The sequence below is a fragment of the Callorhinchus milii genome, unplaced genomic scaffold (genome assembly GCF_018977255.1).
Source record: "Callorhinchus milii isolate IMCB2004 unplaced genomic scaffold, IMCB_Cmil_1.0 Scaffold20, whole genome shotgun sequence".
NCBI classification, from domain to species: domain Eukaryota; kingdom Metazoa; phylum Chordata; class Chondrichthyes; order Chimaeriformes; family Callorhinchidae; genus Callorhinchus; species Callorhinchus milii.
The window spans coordinates 8362370-8383360 of record NW_024704761.1 but is presented as its reverse complement, the minus strand read 5'-3'; the positions used below and the strand labels follow the sequence as shown (position 1 = coordinate 8383360).

The 20991-nt window shown below is 42.1% G+C and overlaps 2 protein-coding genes across 3 annotated transcripts; one reads left to right on the top strand and one right to left on the bottom strand.

The window, feature by feature from the left end:
- Positions 1–1339: 1339 nt before the first annotated feature.
- LOC103175457 (methyltransferase-like protein 23) lies at positions 1340–8908 on the bottom strand. 2 transcript variants are annotated; one of them, XM_007888517.2, is made up of 5 exons: positions 8834–8908; positions 5034–5138; positions 4120–4357; positions 2897–2981; positions 1340–1700 (listed from the first exon to the last, which is right to left on the bottom strand). In XM_007888517.2, the coding sequence occupies exons 2-5, from the start codon at positions 5115–5117 to the stop codon at positions 1532–1534; spliced, it is 576 nt and encodes a 191-aa protein (XP_007886708.1). In that variant the 5' UTR covers positions 5118–5138; positions 8834–8908; the 3' UTR covers positions 1340–1531. The 2 variants fall into 2 exon arrangements, with proteins under 2 accessions (XP_007886708.1, XP_007886707.1); XM_007888516.2 differs by lacking the exon at positions 8834–8908 and adding an exon at positions 8066–8180.
- Positions 8451–20201, top strand: jmjd6 (jumonji domain containing 6, arginine demethylase and lysine hydroxylase). Its single transcript, XM_007888518.2, has 6 exons — positions 8451–8857; positions 11379–11767; positions 12629–12915; positions 14046–14181; positions 18190–18328; positions 19651–20201. The coding sequence occupies exons 1-6, from the start codon at positions 8729–8731 to the stop codon at positions 19780–19782; spliced, it is 1212 nt and encodes a 403-aa protein (XP_007886709.2). The 5' UTR covers positions 8451–8728; the 3' UTR covers positions 19783–20201.
- The last annotated feature ends 790 nt before the right edge of the window (positions 20202–20991 follow it).

Here is a 20991-nt window from a genome sequence, read left to right as displayed (position 1 = left end):
GGGAAATAAGTAATGTGCGATTTTTCCTTTTTGATACAGGTTGATACATATTCTTCAGTAAGTTTTTTAAGTTTACTATTTTGCATTGATTGGTGGTCTGAGTTGTAACCCCTTCTGTGGCCAAGTCTCGGTTCTTTTTACTGAAAACTCAGAATTTCTGTTCCAGTGGGTTGCCAATGTACAGGTGTTCACTGCCAGAAGCCAAGATATTTGCGTCTGAATGTATTGGTGGTTCCTGGTGCATAGAAAGGCTGTGTGCGAATTGGTTGCCAATTTCACTTACAAATTAGTCTATCAACACATTACAGAGATCTAAATCGCAATTTGAGTCATTTGATGCTATAGGTGCTATGCCAATTGCAAAGATTTATCACGGTTTAGAGCTCCTCAGCATGCTCCAGAAGAATTTCTTACAGCCCATTTGTGAGATCCATGTAATGGAATTGTGGTAAAGGGTAGCAATCCCCTTTTTAGGGGATTGCTACCCTTTACAATACCAAAACAAAGGGAATGGGAATCTGACTCAACATACAGGAGTTGGCTTCCCAGCAGCCATATCTCGGCCAAAGCTTCTAATTGACCTGGATTAAGCAGTTGAGTAAATTTGTTAACTATTGGATTTAGGATCTCTAGAATATCAACGTGGCTGGCATGTCAGGTTGTCCTACACAGGTCCTTCCACCATGTTGAAGGCAGATGTCCATCAAATAGCTGCATAATTCCAGTTGGTATATTTTCATATACCATGTATGAAATGGAGCTGATGAAGAGTGTCTATGAAAAGTCTTTTACTGCTTTAACGGCAACAACAAAAAAAATCGTATAGCACCTTTCATGTCGGGGGTATGTCCCAGGGAGCTGGGCAGCTAGTGTTTTGGACCCAAGCTGGGGTGGGAGGGAAGGAGGATGACTGAAAGCGCGGTCAAAGGAGGGACTTGAAGGGGGCGAAGGGACTGTGGGATGGAGTTCCAGAGGTTTAAAAACTAGTTTGTATGATTTGGGTTTATTTGAATTTCATTCTGTTCCAGTTAATTCTGTAAGCTGGAGCCCTAATTAGTGTGACTCCAGCTGGACAAGAAGTAGGTCCTGTTGGTAAATGGAGCAATTTGTAACTGGTTGAATTCCTAACATCACTCCTCTGCACTCCCAGTGTGCATCTTACAAGACGTTCTAAGTGTATTTGTCAAGTTTGGGCCTGGTAAAAGTTTGGGCTGCAGATGTGTTGAGAGTAGCCTACCTCTGTTGTACAAGTAGTTTGCAGAGTATGGAGTTGCTTTAAGGTTGCATTATAATGGGCCTTTGGTGTATAGTGAATATGCATCTCATGAGGAACAGAGGCTGAAGGCTAAGTATTTTATTTTGTATAAAATTTAAGTATACAGGCAGTAATGTTGGAAATGCATTGTTTTAAAATTGATCACGTACGATACAGGTATTTACATCTGTTATCACCATGTTTTATACCAATGTTGAGTACATTTTCTATAACAAGGGAAGCATCGTAATCATTTGTTTTGCACCAGCTTCACATTCATGGAAGAAGTTTGTTCTTTAAACTGATGAGCATCATATGAATTGTGTGATTTCCAGGAAGACTTGATCCAGCAAGATGTTCTTTATTTGCATTAAATGTCTTTAATGGAATGTGAATGCATTTCAAATTCCACTTGTGCAGCAATGCTTCAATTGACCAATCCGCACTAAAAGAGACAATTTATAAGAAGCAATAAATATGTAAAAAATAACAATTCTTACAAAATAATTAAGATTTTTAATATAGTTCAAGATGAATGTATAACTATTCTCAGATTTGTAAAGGGATATTGCAGCATTGTCCAATTAGTAAGGGTTGTTATTGGCTTAGTCCTGGAACAGGATATCCAGCCCCAGTGTGTGTGAAAATAATGAACTAGAAAAGAATCAATGGACCAAAGTTTCCAATTTATCTTCCACAATAATTTAATGTATACATGGCCAACCGAGGTAAAATTGCCCTTACAATAGATAACACAATGGTTCAATGTCTCTTCTGAAGTCCTATCTCTCCTGGGCTCTTAACATCTAATTCATCTTGGGAAATTCATTTTAACATGATACTACATTTCATATCTAGTAATGTATTTTTAAGATGGAGAAGTGCTTTTCCATCTTTTACTCCTGGTCTAGAGCTTTTCCATTTTGGTAGCTCCAGATGAATTTTATTCTCCATAAGAAATATTAAGGCAATATCTCTTTTAACTAAAATACAATTTTGAAACCCAAACAACCTTATTAACATATGTGTTAGGGTTATCATGGTTGTGATGTGAAAAAGTAATACCAGACTATTAGATCTTTATGGGAGATACGTCTGCAACATGTGTTAGTTAAATGAAGTTTTAAATCGGCCACTGAGCATATTACATCATGCATTATAATGTACGCATTTAATTTCTCATGAACCTGTTAGGACAGGTGTTTGACCTTGAGTTCCTTTTTCTAAACTGCATTTTTGCTGCTCAATTGACCCATCAAGGGTTGGACTGGTGACCAAGCCCCACCAAAGGCAGTTTTATCCTTTAGATAGATTGTTCTAACTGGGACTGCTGAAATCTGCATCCAAATAACAGCAACTTGAGTGAAATTTCCAGTTGAGGTGGATTTAAACTGTTCCCCTAATTTGAAATCCAGTATTCAGTGCCTTGGGACGTCCTTCCGATGTGAAAGGCACTCTATAAATGTAGTTTGTTTGTTCTACTATTGCAGAAGAGGACTCACTGCTCCAAGCAAAGTTCACTTAAAACAATGGCATTTTATAAGATCATCTGGCCATAATCACCTTCGTTTTAAATATAATATGAAAAACAAAATAGTTCAAATACAGACCTACTGCTGCAGCAATTAAAAAAAAACTCGCCTGCGTTCCTGATATGTGGTCCAAAACACAGCATTTGGATTTTTTTGCATGAGGTAGAAAACCGTTGTCAACACAGCTTCGAAATCTAGAGAGATCAAGAGATTGAATAGACAACTTAAGAATTTTCCTTCTAAGTTCATGTTTTCTTACATATGCATTTTGAGCAATTATTTTTGACGGTTGTATAGAAACCTATTGATGCATTAAAGGAATCTTGTTCATATTTCGATGGGTTGGCTTAGTGGACAAAAGCCCATTCTTAACTGAATTTTTAGATTAAAGAATGACACTCTAAATTCACATGGAAAATATATCATTCCAGCTCTTCAGTGTCTAGAATCGTTTGTACAGAGGACGTTACACCAGGATCTTGTCTGCAATAATGTTAACAAGGGTAGATGCCTCACAAAACACGTACCATAGTAGTTGCAGAGAACCCTTTTTGGGGGAAAAAAATTTGAGGAGCAATATAAGTGAGTAAATCTTCACCTCCATAAAACATTTCCACCAGTTGATATTTGTAGAAATCATCTGTTGGCTTGGTAAGCCAAATCAGTATGGTGCATTTATGCAGCCTGAAAATATAGCCTTTCCTTGGGAGAAGCTTGGGGTGTTATCTGTTGAAAATTATAATTGGGCTCTTGTTCAATACACAATATTCTGAGAACTGAAAAAATGCTTACTGATGCACATACTGGAAAGGTTTTACAAGACTTGGCAAAAGGGGGTATGATATACATTCTGATCATATCAAGTTTGTCCCATGAAGGGAATCAGCAGCGTGGCTGTAATCTCCAATTACATGACATTTGTCCTTTGTAGGTTTATGAAAAGGAGTGTTCTATTTATAATTATACTTGCTCTAGTTACAACTGGGATTTGGGCGTATTTTTTCCAAAAAGTATATAACTTCTGACTGATTGGTCTTGTAGTGAGATTGTTAAATAATTTCTAGAAGAGGATTGAAATTAGGTGGGTAATTTGAATAAAAAAGAAATGTCAGATTGTTCATTTTAAAAGAAAAAGTGGTTTAAGTAGGGCTTCTGGATGCTGCTGCAAAATCAATCAGTATTGAAAAAAAAATCAACTTTTCACTGAAATTAATTGTATGTTGCGAGAGGTATCACTATACACTTAAGCCATGGTACAAGAATTGAACTGATCAAATATTTCTGCGTATGCTCAGAACTGAAGAATAGTCAGAGGATGTCTTAAATCTGTACCTTCGGGTTGATAAAACACATCAGATCCCAGAATGATGTCCACTTTTGGCAGTAGCAGCAGATGAGGAGATATCAGCCCCCAGCTTATTCCGATTACAGGCACATCTACAAGGTTATTTATCTTGCAGCTCCTGCGGCAGTTATCCAAACAATTCTGAAGCTCAGAACAATCTGATAAAATAACTTTAGCTCTACATTTTGCTGCCACAATACCAGGTAAGCTTGCACCTGCTCCAATCTAGGTGGGAAAAGCATGAATTACTATTCCTTGATGATATTAAACTATTTGTACTTGTACACGACCTGAAAGCAGATATGATAATGGCTTTCAAAAGGCAATTGGATAAGTGATTAAAAAGGAGAAATTATCAGGGCTATAGGATAAGATTGGGGAGTGGGACAAGTTGGTAGCTCTTTTAAAGAGCTGGGGTGGGCCGATGGCCTCTTGTGCTGTAAGATTCGATGATCTAGGTGGAATGAAGAAAATCTAATTTACAGAATTGGTTCTAAAAACAAATTAATTGAATCTAGCAAAAATGTTAATAAATCTGAGAATGAAAGCAGCATAAATTGTAAAAGCAATGACATTCCGTTGTTGAAAAATGTCATGAACATTATTACTCCATTATTACTTTCATAGAAAACACATTAACCAAAAAATATCAAAAGCTCTTATTGCAAATTTTATTCGGGCTGGAAAGAAAACAACTGATGTAAAATAGATCTGATTTTTAAAAAGTAAAAAATAACTTGCGTCAATTAAAATTTCCAAAAAGTTTTGGTCTTAAAATGGCCTTTTGGGTTTTGATCACAAGAGGGCGCTCACTTCCTACTCAGAACGAATGAACTTTCTATTAAATATTTTGTAATAGCTAATAATTTATTGCAGGAAACATTTTTTTTAAAAAAGTTACCTCTAACACGGTCTTTCCTATTACTGCTCTTCTATAAAACCATATGTATTGTGCCAGGACCACCGCACATGGCCACACATACATGCCATATTGAGGATCCAGTACCTGAAACGGGAAGCAGTGAAAAGTGCTGTTTGATTCCAATCTCAACATGTAATAGTTAGTGATGAATATAGTCTTCATATTAAAATTTACAACTATTATGATCTCTACTGAATTGTATGAAAATTAATAATCCATATACAATATTTGGTGAAGCGTCTTTCAAGTTAAGCCATCCCAAAGTGCTTCACATGAACATACTGTGAAATGAAGTGACTATCTGTAAGCAAACACAGCAGTGCAATTCAGCCCAGCAATGTAACACAAACAGCCATGAAAGTGAACAATTTTATTTGGGGAATTGTTGGTCACCATACTGGGGAAAGACTACTTCCTCTTTGAATACTGCCATGGGGTGCTTAATGTCCATCACAGGCAGACATCTGATGTATCATCCAAAGGATGGCACCTCCGACAATACAACAGCCAGCACCCCCCACCCCGGTGCTGCAATGGGAGTATCAGTTTAAATTTCCAAAGTGGGATTTGAACCCTCAATCTTGACTTAGATGCGAGAGTGCTACCACTGAGCCGGCTGACACAACTAACTCCCAACCTCCCCTCCTGAAGAGGCTGGCCCATTTGTGGTTCCTGATCCAGTACCTCTCCAAAAAATGCCATTCTTCGTGTGGAAGTCCAGACAGAGTGTCTCTGAGGATAAATGTTCCTGATCCCTCCCATCCTTGCCCACCATTTACACTTTCTAGTGGAGGTCACTGGGTAGCAATGTGGAATGAAAATTTCCCAACAGGACAAAGCTGATTAAAAGGCCGACTGTTTTCTGTATGACCTCCATTAATTAATGCCTCTCTGACCTCCTCATGCTCTCATCCACCACCCGGTGCTTCTGCTTGACGAGCACCGTCCTGTTTGCCCTTCATACCCACCACTCCACTATTGGAGGTCAAACATTAAGCCTCTACACCCCAAACTCTAAAATTCTTTCAATCCCTCCAACTTGTCCTCTCTCTCACCTTTTTCAAGTCCCGCCTGAAAACCTGCCTTTTCAACCGTGCTTACAATCACTTCCCGCTGGCTCGGAGCCAGGCTCAACCACTGTGAAGCATTCTGAGGTTCTACCCTGTGTGGAGGGCACAATATAAGTGCAAGTTGTTGTTGATACAGACTTTTTGTTTTTAAAACAACCTGTCTTGCAATTTAGATTTGATGCAATATTCTGCACTACATCCTGAAAGGAGGGGAAAAAAAGGCTACGAGTGGGAAAAGATGATCACTGGGATCCAGTAGAACACTTTTAAATTAGGATGGCCAACAAAGCACCAAAAAAAGGACCTAACAGCAGACAGAAGTACACTAAAAATAACATCCAACATCCAATACGTCATTTGAGCTCCGAGACTGGCATTAATGAAATGGGTTCCAGGCAAACTCAAACAGCTAAACAATAAATCCCCTAGAGATGAATGAATTTTACCCCAGAGTAAAACATCATTTTACTGATAGTGAAACCATCATTACTTGTGGGGGTGGACTGCTCCTAGTTGCCACAGTAATGAGAACGGCACATAGTATTCCCTGACTAGAATGTTGTACAGCTTCAGTATGACTTGAATCTGAACTCATTTGCCACCAACATACAATATTTGGTTCACTTTGTGCCTCACGCTGTTTAATCAACAGGTGGCTAACACCTTTGCTCTTGACTTTTCCCTTTGTGGGTTTTATTAGTTTTTTTTAAAAAAAGTCTTCTGTGCGTTTTCCTAGAGAACAGCTTGAACAGCTAATGATTAATCTTTTGAATGATATTTGTTCCCATTGATTGCTGAATATATTATGATCAACATTCCTTATACTTCCCCTTAATGTCAAAGGGCAACTTTTAATCTAAAGCTGCACCTGCTTCTAGTTTAGGTATACATGGATGTAGCCATCTTGATTTGTATTGTACTGAAAGCAAACCTGCCAGGTTTTTTCCCATAAGAGATGGCAATCGTTTTAGATTGCTTTTAAAATTAAATACATTCTAACATAAATCTTAAATTCCTCTTTAAAGCGGAGAAGCTTGCAAGGCGTGATTTCTTTGAGTCCTTGATTAACAGTCCTTGCACGACGGCAGAGCGCCTCAGAACGTTTCACGGGAGTTTCCCGTGAAGTCCAGTGACTGTTCACTTGAATGAGACTCAACTGCCCGACCAGGTGAGGGTTGGAGGGTGTGGCATTGTTGGAGGTGCCACCTTCGGATGCGATGTCCTGTCTGCCTGCTCAGGTCCTACCCCCTGGCCAACAATCCCCCAAATTCAATTGGGTCCCCCTCCTCCCCCTCTCCACGGCTGTGTCGGCCCTTGCTGTGCTGTGCGCGCACGAGGTTCCTCTCGCAAAATACGCACTCAATCCACTTTACAGTATCGAAACGCAAAAGGCTGCGGACGCTGGAACCTGAAACAAAGATGGGGGGCGAGAGAGGGAGGGAGAGCGCTGGGAACGGTCAGCCGGTCGGGCAGCGTCTACGGAGAAGGGAAAGCGAGTCAGCGTTTCGGGTCCACGGCCCTTCGTCGGAACTCGCCCGACGGAACCGTTCGGACGAGGCCCCGGGGCTGGGACGCGGGACGCTTCGCCCGCAAAGAGGTGCGGCCGGTTCACTCGCGCGCGGAGCGCCTTGAGGCGTCTCGAAGGCGCGGGAAGGCCCCGCGTTCCGAGCGCAAGGCCCGGCTGGTGACGGAACAGGCTCGAGGGGCTGAATGGCCTCCTCATCAACAACCACAACCACCAGATTTCGTTTACAGAGCGCCTTTCACGTCGGGAGGACGTCCCAAGGCGCTGGACAGTTGGGACCCGAGGATTGGGGGAGGGGAGGGAGGGGGTAGAGAGTCGAGAGAGGAGCCGAAGACACGTATGTTTCTATCCCCCCGTAAGCTCTGTGCACCATCGAACCTCTCCCAACATGAGGAAGGGGAGAAAATCATGTAGACCTCGGCAACGGCGACCTCCAGCACCTCACGGCCGCCGCTCGGCTCCTGACGGACGAATGCGAACCGCTTCGTGCCGCTCCGCGCGCTCATCTCCTCTCCTCCCCCACCCCCGGCGGCGTCGGATGACGTAGTGAGTGACAGTTGGCCGCGACGGGGCGAACCAATGGGAGAGGCGCGCGATACCCTGCCTTCCCGCGCGCTCTCGCTCCACCGTCACGTTGATGGACTGGGGCAGCGACCAATCACGGGCCGCACCGATCCAATTAGGTGGGTGGGTGGAGCAAGGCGTGCACGAAACCAGATGATTGGCAGGAACGCGCCCAATCAGGCCGCACGACGTGCGGAAAGGGCGGGACTTCCGTCGCTCGGCGTGTGTGGGGGGGGGGGGAGGGTTGATTGACGGGCGCGAGGAAGGGAGGGCGCGAGCGGCGTGAAACTTCTGGAAGGGCCGAGCCTCCGAGAAGGAAAGGGTTGTCTGAGGCTCATGTGGCGGCGGCGAAGGACGTGGTGAAGAAGAAGCGGAGGAGGAGGACGAGGGAGGAGAGTGAGAGAGAGGAGGGAGGGAGGGAAGGAAGGGAGGAGGGGGGAAAAGGGGGCCGTTTTCAAGGGGTTTGTGAGGGGCGAGAGCCTGACAGGACCCGACCCGACCCCGGGGGGAAGGGAATGAATCACAAGGCCAAGAAGCGCATCAGGGAGGCCAAGCGCAGCGCCCGCCCCGAGCTGAAGGATTCCTACGACTGGACCAAGCACAACTACTCGGAGACTTACCCTTTGGCCCACAGCACCGTGAAGGTAAAAGGAGGCTGCGGCGCCCGCTGTGTGTATGAGGGAGGGGTGGGGGGAGGAGAGAGAGGGGAGGCTTCACACACACACACACACAGGCAACGCGCCGAGCCGCACGTACACACACACGTGTGTGTCCCCCCCCCCCCACACACCGGCCGCGAGGTTACACCGAAACGGAAGGGGTGGTGGTGGGGGGGGGTGGGAAGGTATGAGGCCGCATGAGGATGGTCACCACACACACACACCTCACCCATCCTCATGGGCGACGGCCCTTCGAGTACCTTATGGGACGGGATTGGGGCACACTTGTGGGGTGTGTGTCGGGGGGGGGGAATGTTCAGCCCCTCTCGCTTGTCCAAGGGGGCAAAGATCACACTCCATCCAGAGTGGAGTTGCACCCTCAGAGACTCTGGCCCACCCACCTCTGTGAGCAAGTAAGTGGCTCTGGTTGTGCCTTATCTCCCAGGAAATGGCATCTGACCTCCTTGCAGAATTCCCCTGATTTGTTTTATATGCGTCATTGATATATATATATATCAATATATAAACAGTGTGTATGTTCGCACGGTTCCATTTCCGCCCTCTCCCTCCTCCCCAAGGGCTTCTCTCCCGGGCATCGCCCGCTCTCTTGCTTTAAGATTTACTGCAGAGATGTGCACTTTCACTGTAAAGAGACACCTTCCATTCCTGTGTGTGTTTTCGCACATGAGGTTTTGGCACAGATCAAATGGCAGTCAAGGCACTGATCCTGATCCCTGACTATTCAGCGCCTTGGGGTGAAAGGTGCTTTACAGATGTAATTTTGTTGTTGTCATTAGCAAGTCTTCAATTCAACAACTTACATTTATATATAGTCCTTTCCACCAAATGGCGTGTTGGAACGCTTAACAGTAGTGGAGCCTGATGCTGGGGGAGGGGGAGGTGACCGTAGGCACGGTCAGGCTTCAAGCGTGACCTGAAAATGCGAAGAGTGCGGTCAAGATAAAGGGATTGATGGAGAGAGTTCCAGAGCTTTGGGGTGTAGCGGCTGAAATCACAGCTGCCGATGGTGGGGTGGAGGGTCCGGGGACAAGGAGGAGGCCAGAGCCAGTCAAGCGGAGGCAGAGGGTATTAGTGCAGGAAGAGAGCAAGTTGGAGAGATGGCATGGGGGTGCCAGGGTCTGAACGCATTTAAGTACAAGAGTGAAGATCTTGAAATTGATCCGTTCTGTGACATTCACTACTGTTTGACACCTCATCCATGGAGTGTCAGTCTGGCTCAGTTCCGAAGTTGTAGGGTCGCAGATGTGCTAAAAAATTTGAGATTGGATATAAAAGACAGAAAAAGAGAGAGTGAGATGGAGTGGTCAGGGGAGGGTGTAGGAACTGAAGGCTTGGCCACTGGTGGTGGTATAGAGGGGGCACACAGCAAGCCCAAGTTAGTTGAGCGGAGAAATGAGGTAGGAGAAGACTGGAGAGACAAGAAGCTGAGATGTTAAACTGAGATCTTGTCCATCTGTTTGAGGGATTTTGCTGTACACAAATTGGTTGTCGCTTACACAAAGTGTAGTGACTACAAATCCAGTCACTGCACTTTACAGTAAATCTTGTGAAGTTTTTTATGTCATAACATGCTATATCAAATGCAAAGTTTATTATTAGATAAATACATGCTTATTAGGTTGTGTTAGATACCGATGTGACCTTTGCAGTCACGCTTCAAATGAAATTATGATTTGTGCAAAATATATTGGATTAAACTGCTTGATACCATACAGTCATAAATTTTCAACTGGTCCTTTCATAATTATGAACCTATTTTTCAAAAAAGATAAACAGCTAAATTAGAAGAGTTGGACTTACTTTGACATCCCTTACAGAAAATGTGACCTGAGATTGTTTGAGGTATTACTGTATCTACCATACGATTGATCTGTTATGGGTCTTCAATTCTGTGCAAGAAACTGATATATTATACTCAGTGGGTAACTCTTGATTGGTACTAATTTGTGTTGCAAATATTGTATAAAGAAACATTAAAAACATTCAAAAAAGGTTGGGGAGTTTGATCTGACCTGATTCAACTTGCTTCAGTTGCCTGGCATCTTGTGAGAAGTAGTTTTATAATTTTTCCTTTATGAAAGATTACACAACCTGCGATTGCTGCCTTCATTTAGTGATAAATTTGGCTAATGTAAATTCTGACTTTTTGCCATATTCATATAGTAATTAGAAATGAGAACCCTTATCGACTTTTCGCCTCGCTAAACCAGAGTGCTGAGGCCAATTGTACCCTGCTGCCTGAGCCTGCCTGAGATGAGTTGATGAGGCACAGATCAGAGATGAAACCGAGGACTTTTTAATCACTGCAGCTTTGTCACTGATAAATATGCCAAGCCCTTGAGGAAGGGGAAGCTGGGAGATGTTTGAAAAATTGTTCCAGTTATGCATAAAGCTGAAATAATGTAGTGAAATTGCATTTCCTAATTGCCGTAGCTTCAGAAGCATACCGTCATCTTACTATGAACATATTTTTCTTTTGCTGAAGGACAACGTAGAGAGGGCGGACACCCTCCACCTCTCTGTTGAAGAATTTATTGAGAAGTATGAGAAGCCGTACAAACCTGTCGTGCTGCTCAATGCTCAGTGTGGCTGGGCAGCACAAGAAAAGTGGACCCTAGAACGATTGAAACGCAAGTACCGAAATCAAAAGTTCAAGTGTGGGGAAGATAACGATGGCTACTCAGTGAAAATGAAGATGAAGTATTATGCTGACTACATGGAAACATCAAAGGATGATAGTCCTCTGTACATTTTTGACAGCAGTTATGGGGAACATCCTAAAAGAAGCAAACTTTTGGAGGATTATGAAGTGCCAAGGTTTTTCACAGATGATTTATTCCAGTTTGCAGGGGAGAAGCGCAGGCCTCCATACAGGTAACAGCACTTAAGCGATAAACCTCTGTGGCTACTCGTTAAAAGAGAACAGTGCTGCCAGGGAGCAAACTAGCAGTGTGAAGCTCTTGCCACCTCTGTATCCTGCAGCCTTTGTGTTCTATATCTCTACTGTTACAGAATAATCCTTAGTTGAGGGCTCTTCTAGAGCCCTGGAGATTGACATTTCATCCAGCTGGAAGTGAAGTGGATGTGCTCTGCCGATGTCAGGTAGGGGATCCTTGTGGAGCATGTTCATCGGCCTACTGTGCTGTTGGTCTTTTTTTTAATGGACGAAGTGGCAGGCCGTCTTTTGTCTTTTTCATACAGTTTCTATTCACTTTTGCAACACGCAAAAGGGGGGAAAACTTGCATAGGATTGTGTTGAGAAGAAAAAGATTGAACCATGAAAGTGGAAACAATTCAAAAGAATATCCTTCCCGGTTTCCTGATTTCTTTACGAAAAAGAATAAAGAAAAGTTTGTTGAAACGTACAGGTGTCTTAATAAAAGGGCCAATTATCTCAGGTTGCCTCTGTGCTTTTTGTTGCAAGATCTGTTTAGAGTGATTATTATTGTACAAAATGAGAACAAAATATACAAGGATATTGTTTCAAAGAGGAATGTTTTGGCTGTTGTTCCATACACATCAGTAGTGATGTCAGAATCTGACTTAGAAAGGTGATATTAGAATATAGAAAGATATAATAATAATCCTTGCATTTGATATAGCGCCTGATTACATCTTCGACATGTCTCAAAGCGCTTCACAGGATATACTGTAAAGTGGATTGACTGTATTTTGTGGATGAAATGCAGCACGATAAATGTAAAAAAAACAATCCCTGTGTTTTCTTTTTTTTAGATGGTTTGTTATGGGCCCCCCTAGGTCTGGAACGGGTGTCCATATTGATCCTTTAGGAACAAGTGCTTGGAATGCTCTAGTCCAGGGTCACAAACGTTGGTGCTTGTTCCCTACAAATACACCTCGGGAACTTATCAAAGTGACAAGAGAAGAAGGTGGAAACCAACAGGATGAAGCCATCACGTGGTTCATCGTTATCTATCCTCGGACACAACTTCCGACCTGGCCTCAGGAATTTAAACCTTTAGAAATCCTCCAGAAGCCTGGGGAGACAGTTTTTGTGCCAGGTGACTTTTTTTTGCAGATTACTTAACAGTAGTTAGGTCGCAAGTAGTTGTGGGGCTCCTATGTTTGATGGGCTGGTGTTCGGTTGGACTTCCATCTGTTATAGATTCTGTGGTAGTATTGCTTCACCAACAGTCTTAATATGCTGTTGCCTCCCCTTTTATTCAGGGGGCATGACCATGAAGCGAAGTAGAATTGTTGAAGAGCAGTGACTTAGTGTGCGAAGGATAGGCAATGTTTCTTTAATTGTATGTATTTGCACTAGATTAGCAAATACATTTATAGGTCTTGACATTTAAGTAATTGCAACAAGATGATGTTGCTCCGATAGTGATTTGTAAAATATGTCTCAGTGGTGATAGGCTCTGACTTTTGAGCTCTCAAGGTAAGTGGGATCAGTGCTGAGACCATATGTATACAATTCTGAAATTTTTGGGTGTAAGCTGTTCATCATTTTGTGTTAATTGTGTTTTGCGGCATTTTCTTGAAAGAGGCAGTAGTATAATTTATGATTGGCATTTTTGGAGGAGGAGAGGGGAGTAAGAAAGTATATCCGGTGGCTTTAGAGAACCAGAGCCTATCCATTATTGAAATGTAGTCAGTGGGTTAAAATGTGATTATAATGTGACAATTGATGAATAAAATCCTTGATTTTAAGCAATTTAAGCACTGTGCACCTTATCCTGAGTGTGAGTAAAACTAATTGGAAAAGCCCTGTAATTTTATTAACTCTGTAATTAAAAATTTGAAAGAGCAGTGTAGTGGAGTGAACTCCCACCTGTTAGATTGTATTGTTTTGATTTCCACTGAATTTCTTTCTAGTTAGTTTTTGAGCTTCATTATTACTATTTCACCATTGTAAAAATACCAGTTAAAGAGAAAATATTTTAAGCAGTCATTTCATAACCCAATTGCATAAGTGAACACATTCAACTGTCACACTTCTTTTCTTGTCCATTTTGTTAATAAAGAATAAATTGATATAATTGATATAACATTTGATCTTGGCTGCTCAACAAAACTGTAATCCAGGAATTATTGCCTTGGGGCTGTTGTTTTAGAATGAGAAAGATGACCATAATAAATATAATGCTGAAATAGTTGGAATTTAGAAATGGTTCCTGTTTTTCAGGTGGCTGGTGGCATGTGGTTCTCAATATGGATTATACCATTGCTGTCACTCAGAACTTTGCCAGTGCAACCAATTTTCCCGTGGTGTGGCACAAAACAGTGAGGGGGCGTCCAAAGCTTTCCCGGAAGTGGTACAGGTAAATTCAGATGATTGAGATTGACTGTCACAGCCCCATTTAATTGCAATCAATTATGCAGGTTCAGCGATGGACCAAATTGCATATGGATTGGTTGAGAAGGAGTGGCTGTAAGGGAGCTTCAACACAGCCTACCTGTTAGAATTCTCTTGTTCCATGTTTATTTTTAATTTAATCTGTTAGTTTTTCCTCCCCCTTCACTCTCTGCACCCTTGCTTATTTCGCTAAATAGATGCGTTTGAAACAATTGTGACTGTTTAAAGTTCTGAGAACTAGGTGTTAGTTATCTGTCATGTCAGCTACGAAATGAGTGTTTAATTCTGCTCTACATTCACTTATGACTTGGCCTCCGCAGTCTTTAACAAATCTTTTGTCTAATTCAAAAGAAAACCCGGATTCTATTCATAACCTTTATGATGGATTAGATTGTGTCATTGTAAAACTAATGAGGAGCACCCATTCAATACAGTTTTCCTGTTTGTCCGTCATCCTTCAACATTGAAGGAATATGTACCTCGTAAGCATGTGTAATTCTGAACATCTTTCCTCAAGTATGTGTGTGTGCTTGAAGACAGTGTGTCCTATTTCCAGCTCTATGCCAGACTGCTGTTGAACCTCCTGTTGGGAAGTATGAGAGCATGACCCATGGGGCCTTGTGCTCCTTATTTTTTTTCCTTACGTCTAGGGAATTAATTCCCTGACCTCTGCTTCATATCTCTCTTGACAGTATAGCTGACATCAGGAGCTTTAGAATCATGGTGAAATCATACATCCTACCATGCCATGGCACACAAAACATTTACCTTTTAAAGAGGAATAAACTAGGGGTACGCACCATCACTGAGAAGTACCTACCATAGTGTTCCTCCCTAATTTTTGAATTTTTTTTCAAACTTTTAAAATCTCCTGTAATTCACTTCCATTGAACTCCATTAAAGATATCTTAGATATATGGAGAGGAAAGAGTAGTAAAAGGCCCTTAGGTGCACCCCCAGGATGTGTCCTTCATTTTTTCCCCTCGACATGAATATTGTTTGCAAGGTAGTGTAATTTGGGTGCCTATTTCAGATGTCCACCGCACTGAAGCTGAAAGTGATCTTTCTCTAGCTTGAAGGCGTGACCTCTAGTTGTGGAACATACATTGACAATGATGGTCTTGCCGTCTGTCATTCTATTGATCACTTGCAGCATTTTGATTACCTTTACAAGATCGCCTTTGAAACTCCTTTGCTCCAACAATAATCGGCTCAGTTCCTCACATCTTCACTATAGAGACGCCTTCTAAAGAATGAAATCAAGGTTTGGGCTTCCTCTGTGTCTTCTCCAATGTCTCCACATGCTCCGGAACTACGGCACTACCTCAACCCTCACGCTGCTGAAACACTGGTCCACGCCTTTATCACCTCAAGGCTGGACTATGGGAACTCTCTCCTCGTCGGCCTTCCTGGCACCTCCCTCCACAAGCTGCAGGCCATTCAGAACTCTGCAGCTCGTGTACTGTCCCGCACCAGGCTTCGGGACCACATCACTGTCGCCCTCGCTCTCCTCCATTGGCTCCCCATCCCCCAGGGGATCGAATTCAAGATCCTCATCCTCACCTACAAGGCCATTCACGGCCTTGCTACCTCCTACCTCTTCGACCTACTATCCCCCTTCTTACCTGCCCGTACCCTCCGTTCCTCTGGCTCCGGTCTGCTCCACATCCCCCGGGCCTTCAGCCTCTCAGCCCCTAGGCTCTGGAACTCTATCCCCCAGTGCCTTTGCTGCTTCCTCCCTTTTCTCCTTCAAGGCCGGTCTCAAGACCTTTCTCTTCGACCGTGCCTTCAGCTCCCCTCTCGACTCTCTACCCCCTCCTCGCTCCCTCCCCTTACCCTGACCACTTCCCTCCTGCTCAGGTCCCGACCCAACTGTGCAGCGCCTTGGGACGTCCTCCTGACGTGAAAGGCGCTTTATAAATGGAATCTTGTTGTTGTTGTTGTTGCTCGGGTCATGACCCAACTGTGCAGCGCCTTGGGACGTCCTCCTGACGTGAAAGGCGCTTTATAAATGGAATCTTGTTGTTGTTGTTGTTGCTCAGGTCCCGACCCAACTGTCCAACGTCCTCCTAAGGTGAAAGGCGCTCTATAAATGAAATCTTGTTGTTGTTTATCGTGTGCCTAGGCTGGTAGTTCTTGAGATGGGATTGCACGAGAGCATGGTGTCAAACATTTCTTGTAGTCAAATAACGTGTAGTCTGTTCTCTGTGCTATTTATCCCAGCATTCAGCTGACTCTGACAATAGTTGCCACGCACTGTTTTTTGAGCCTTCAGACTGTTATAGTCCTGATGCCTCAAGGACCTGTGAGATGGTTACCTCCTGCAGGCTCTCCACAAGTTTACTATTTACTAAAAGCACCATGTGCTCCACTCTTCAGTCTCCTGGAACCTTCCATGTTATTAGGGAGTTGAGGCAAGAACTTGCTTGTTGTCTCCCACAGTTCTCTCAAAACGCTGGAATGTATAATCGCGGAATGGTTTCAATTTTGAGCATTGGTTTGCTCAAACACCAGATCTAGGATGTTCTTCTCCCCACCCCTCCCCCCCCCCACCCCCCACCCCCGCTCCCTGGGCAATGCTATCACGCTGCACTAAAAGATATTGTCATAGACATCTGCCAACAGCTTCTGTGTAGCCACCCTGCATGGACCTTTCAAATCTTGTCCCCAAGTGAATGATTTACTGGCAGAATGACAGACGATCCTTATTTTGTCCTTGTCGTCTTATCAACATTTTGGTGACCCCCATCCCCTCCCATGAAATCCATTGTTTCCCTGACAGACACCGCCTCAAGTTCCAGCATCTTATTTCTATTAGCTTCAACTGCAAGTATTATTATCTAAGTCGACTGACCTCAGCTCTTTATTGGTGACACTGGGTATATTCCACTTCTATATTTGGACATTTTGTATGGTTTTGCACCAAAAAAGATAAGTTCCTGTTTGAAGCCCTTCATTCACAACCATTACACTGAGCCTGGTACTGTACAGGAATCATTTGATGTGTGACCATCATCAACCCTGAAAGCAAAGCTTATTGAGCTGTCAGCCATAGTGGAGCCAGCTACTGTGACTCTGATAGATAGCAGACATTTAGCTATCTTACCATTTCTATGGCTTTGTTCATCTTGTTGGCAGTACCTCCCTGATCTGCTCACTGTCTGGTGTATATTCTGGAGTAGGAGGGTGTGTGGCTTTCACTTACACGACTCAGCATAAACTGAAATATAGATTAAATGATGTCTGCAATTTAAAGGATTTTAGAGAATAGCAACACAAAATATGCAGTCAATTCACTTTACAGTATATTCTGGGAAGCACTTTGAGATGTCTCAAAGACATGATAAGGTGCTACATCAAATGCAAGGATTATTATTAATAGAAAAAAAGTTATCTGAGGCGTCAGCAGCGAGCCAGTTTGGCCACCGTGTAAATGTGTTACTTATAATGTATGTATCAGTTTGTCATCAAGTACATGATGCATCAGCATCCAGCAGATGCGAAGAAACACAGGACATTACTTTTGTCAATTGGTTTTACTAAATGTATAATAACCAGTACAACATCCTTGCTTATGTAATGCTATGATTCTGCAAGTTCTGTGCAGGCGCATAAGCTTACCTGGAAAACTCCAGGTATTGTGTTTTAAATTGAGGTTGCACAAAGAGTTTCAGCCTCTCTAGTTGACCAGGGTCAGCCTTGTGCAGCATAGTGCAAACCCATCTTACCATGACTCCAGTCGGTGTAACTGCTTGGATTTCAGATGCTAGAACCTCAGAGTAAGTTGCCTCTTCCATTGTGAGTCAGCCAGCAACGAGACTGAGCTGTAAAGCAAAGCATCTGTACAAGCAAAACTTTTGAGTAGGTGAAGATGGCGTGAGTTTGCGAACGGTATGGTACTTGGTGTGAACATTTCCAAGGGTATGTATCCTGTAGCATGGAAGATCCAAGTATTTTGTACTTGTTCTTGCAGGATTTTAAAGCAGGAGCGCCCGGAGCTTGCTGTGGCAGCAGATTTAGTTGACTTACAGGAATCGACAGGTATTGCATCAGACAGTTCCAGCGACTCCTCTAGTTCCTCGAGCTCCAGTTCCTCAGATTCCAACTCCGAGGTGAGGACTGCTTTTCCTTTACGCAATGTTTAAACCTTGTTTTATTTTTAATATTTCTCTGCAAAATGGTAGGAAAAATATCAAGAAATGGCTCAGCAGGAAAGTAAGATACAACACAAAATTACATTTGTATAGCGCCTTTCATGTCGGAAGGGCATCCCAAGATGCTGAAGGTATACATCAGGTCAGTTGGCAGATGCCAGCTTCTCAGATGAGAAGGAAAATTGTTTAATGATTTTGGACCTGTCTGAAGCCCTTTCAAAATTGGATCTCCATTTATACAGTATTGCCAAACATACTGACTGACTTCACTTTCAAGACAAAACTAAGCTGTATTAAACTCTTAGTACAAATAGTCACCCAACTGTTCATTCCAATACCCCCAAACTAGTTTTAAAGAGAAAGTCTAAGCATGAAGCATCTCATTCTTTGAACACAATATAGGATCTTCAACTGCAGGACTGAGAACGGTAAAGGTGCTGCGATTGCTAATTGTCTTGCATCTGTATGTTGTGTTGTATTAAGCAATTACTGTCTACAAAATATCTGGCTTCAAATGATCTTGTTTGAACAAGTTATTGTATGCACCTTTTAATATTTTTACCACATAACACCAAATATCCATTCACGGTCATGGCTGCAAATCTATTGACATGACGTGCTATAAATAAACTGCAATACGTATCTTGTATCCATGGTTTAAGCTCACTGTGATGTACAAGTCTACAAATTCTACATTATTTAAGGCAGTAATTACCTATGAAAGGCTTTGGAATAGTACTATTTAAATACAAAATACAAGTTCTCTGGAATGCGTGAGCTTTGAGGTTATACATGTTGTAAACTTTGTAGTTGTGTTCGAGTACATTTTCCCCTTTTTACAGGAAAGGTGAACTTTTATATCAAACAACTTTTATGTTCACACTATGATGATGAACGTTTATGTCCAAAAGGAAAATCTAGCTTTTTTAATAATAATATCTTTGCAATTGAAATAGTACTATGTTACGTCTTCGAGACATCTCAAAGTGCTTCGCAGAGGGTGCAAAAGGCACCGACTAAATGTTGTGGATAAAACGCGACAGCTAATTGCGCACAGCAGGATCCCGCAAACAGTCGTGGACTGAGTGATCAAATTATTATTTTTAAAGGGATTATTACCCTCCGGAAAGCGATCTGCCAATGGACTAACATGGGTCACCTATAATATTCAGTTAAGTTCAATTATTAGATTCCTAGTGACACCATTCTTCTACCAACAATGTGGTAATAATGCCTCTTATTTAGTTTTCTTTAATTCCTCTCGCTTCTGTTAAAACTAGCGTGACTCTGGTGCCGAAGGCGATGGAATGACACACCGAAGGAAAAAGCGAAGAACGTGTAACGTGTTGGAAGATGGTAATTCTCAATCTCGCGACGACTGTGCAAGCAAAGAACGCAGCTCTTCTAGGTGACATGAAGCATAGTGGGGGAAATACTCAAATTGGCTGCCTAAAATTACTGATTCTCAAGACAAAAACCTGCGCTGCAAGATGAAAACTAATCAGTTTTAAGAAATTATTTTAAATTCTGAAATAATTTTCTGTTGCCAGTAATTGTTTTTATTTACCTCCTTGGTATTAATGATAAAGCCAGACAGAGTTATGACATTGGAATAGCCTTTTAAATATCTACAATATGAAATAGATTTTTTTTAGTTAAAATTATCTGGTGGTGTAAAGATATTTTTATAAACTGCCCTAAATTAATATTAACACGCTGCATACGGTTATCAGACAATGTTGGTGCCCAAACGTATTAGGTTGTCTTTATTACAGTGGATATTTCTGTTCCATGTTCTTCTTGAAGTGAATAAAGTTGATTGCTGAATAAATCTGCTTATTCGTCTTTCATAACTATTCCACATGTTCTGTACATTTGTGTAGAGTTTGTTAATTTGACACATGGATTTAAGAGATTAGATCTATACTTAATCTTGGCACAGCCAGCTTTACATTTACTAAAAATTATTTTTGCAGATAAACCTGTAGATATGGAGGAAGGAAATAAAATATACAAGGAAGAAGCTCAACCGAGAAATTTGATTTTTTAAAATTTTTAAAAAGAGAAAAATCTATTGCGGTCTTATTCATTAGAGGATAATGATTGAAAACCTATACTGTCATATGATTGAATTACATGTGAGTAGAAAGTTGTATGCAATATTACATCATGTTTAAATATTAAACATTTTAATAAAGATTACATTTTATGAGTAATATTGTGAACATGTATACATTTTTACAATTCAGGAAATGGTTCCAATATACATAGCTGAGCCATTATGAGATCAGTATTGCACAAATGTTTCAAAACTGTTCACAATTTTTCATGGACTTAAGCGTATTAGAAGCTTTAAATTAAGGTGCATTCTGGAAATGTGTTGATCTGATATGGTAACTACTGAGGTTACAGCATGAACCATGCAGTCTGTGCTTTTAAAATGTCATTTTTAACCTGCATCTTCTCCTGAATTTCCATCTGTATAGAAATACCTTTTCTGCTTTGGCTTGTACGCTTGGTGGTACACAACTTCAGGTCCTGAGGATTGCAGTTCATTTATCCTGGGTTTCCTGCAAAATCTCATGCACTTGAAATAGTTCTATTCAACAAAGTAATTTCAG

Bases quoted from the DNA above. Each gene is read 5' to 3' on its own strand.
- LOC103175457 (XM_007888516.2), bottom strand. From the start codon at position 8,155: ATGAGCGCGCGGAGCGGCACGAAGCGGTTCGCATTCGTCCGTCAGGAG. The intron at 2,982-4,119 runs GTACAGATTTAA...TGATCTCTCTAG, and splicing joins TGTGTTTTATCAACCCGAAG to ATTTCGAAGCTGTGTTGACA. The intron at 1,701-2,896 runs GCGAGTTTTTTT...TGTCTCTTTTAG, and splicing joins ACCACATATCAGGAACGCAG to TGCGGATTGGTCAATTGAAG.
- jmjd6 (XM_007888518.2), top strand. From the start codon at position 8,729: ATGAATCACAAGGCCAAGAAGCGCATCAGGGAGGCCAAGCGCAGCGCC. The intron at 12,916-14,045 runs GTGACTTTTTTT...CCTGTTTTTCAG, and splicing joins GGAGACAGTTTTTGTGCCAG to GTGGCTGGTGGCATGTGGTT. The intron at 18,329-19,650 runs GTGAGGACTGCT...TGTTAAAACTAG, and splicing joins CCTCAGATTCCAACTCCGAG to CGTGACTCTGGTGCCGAAGG.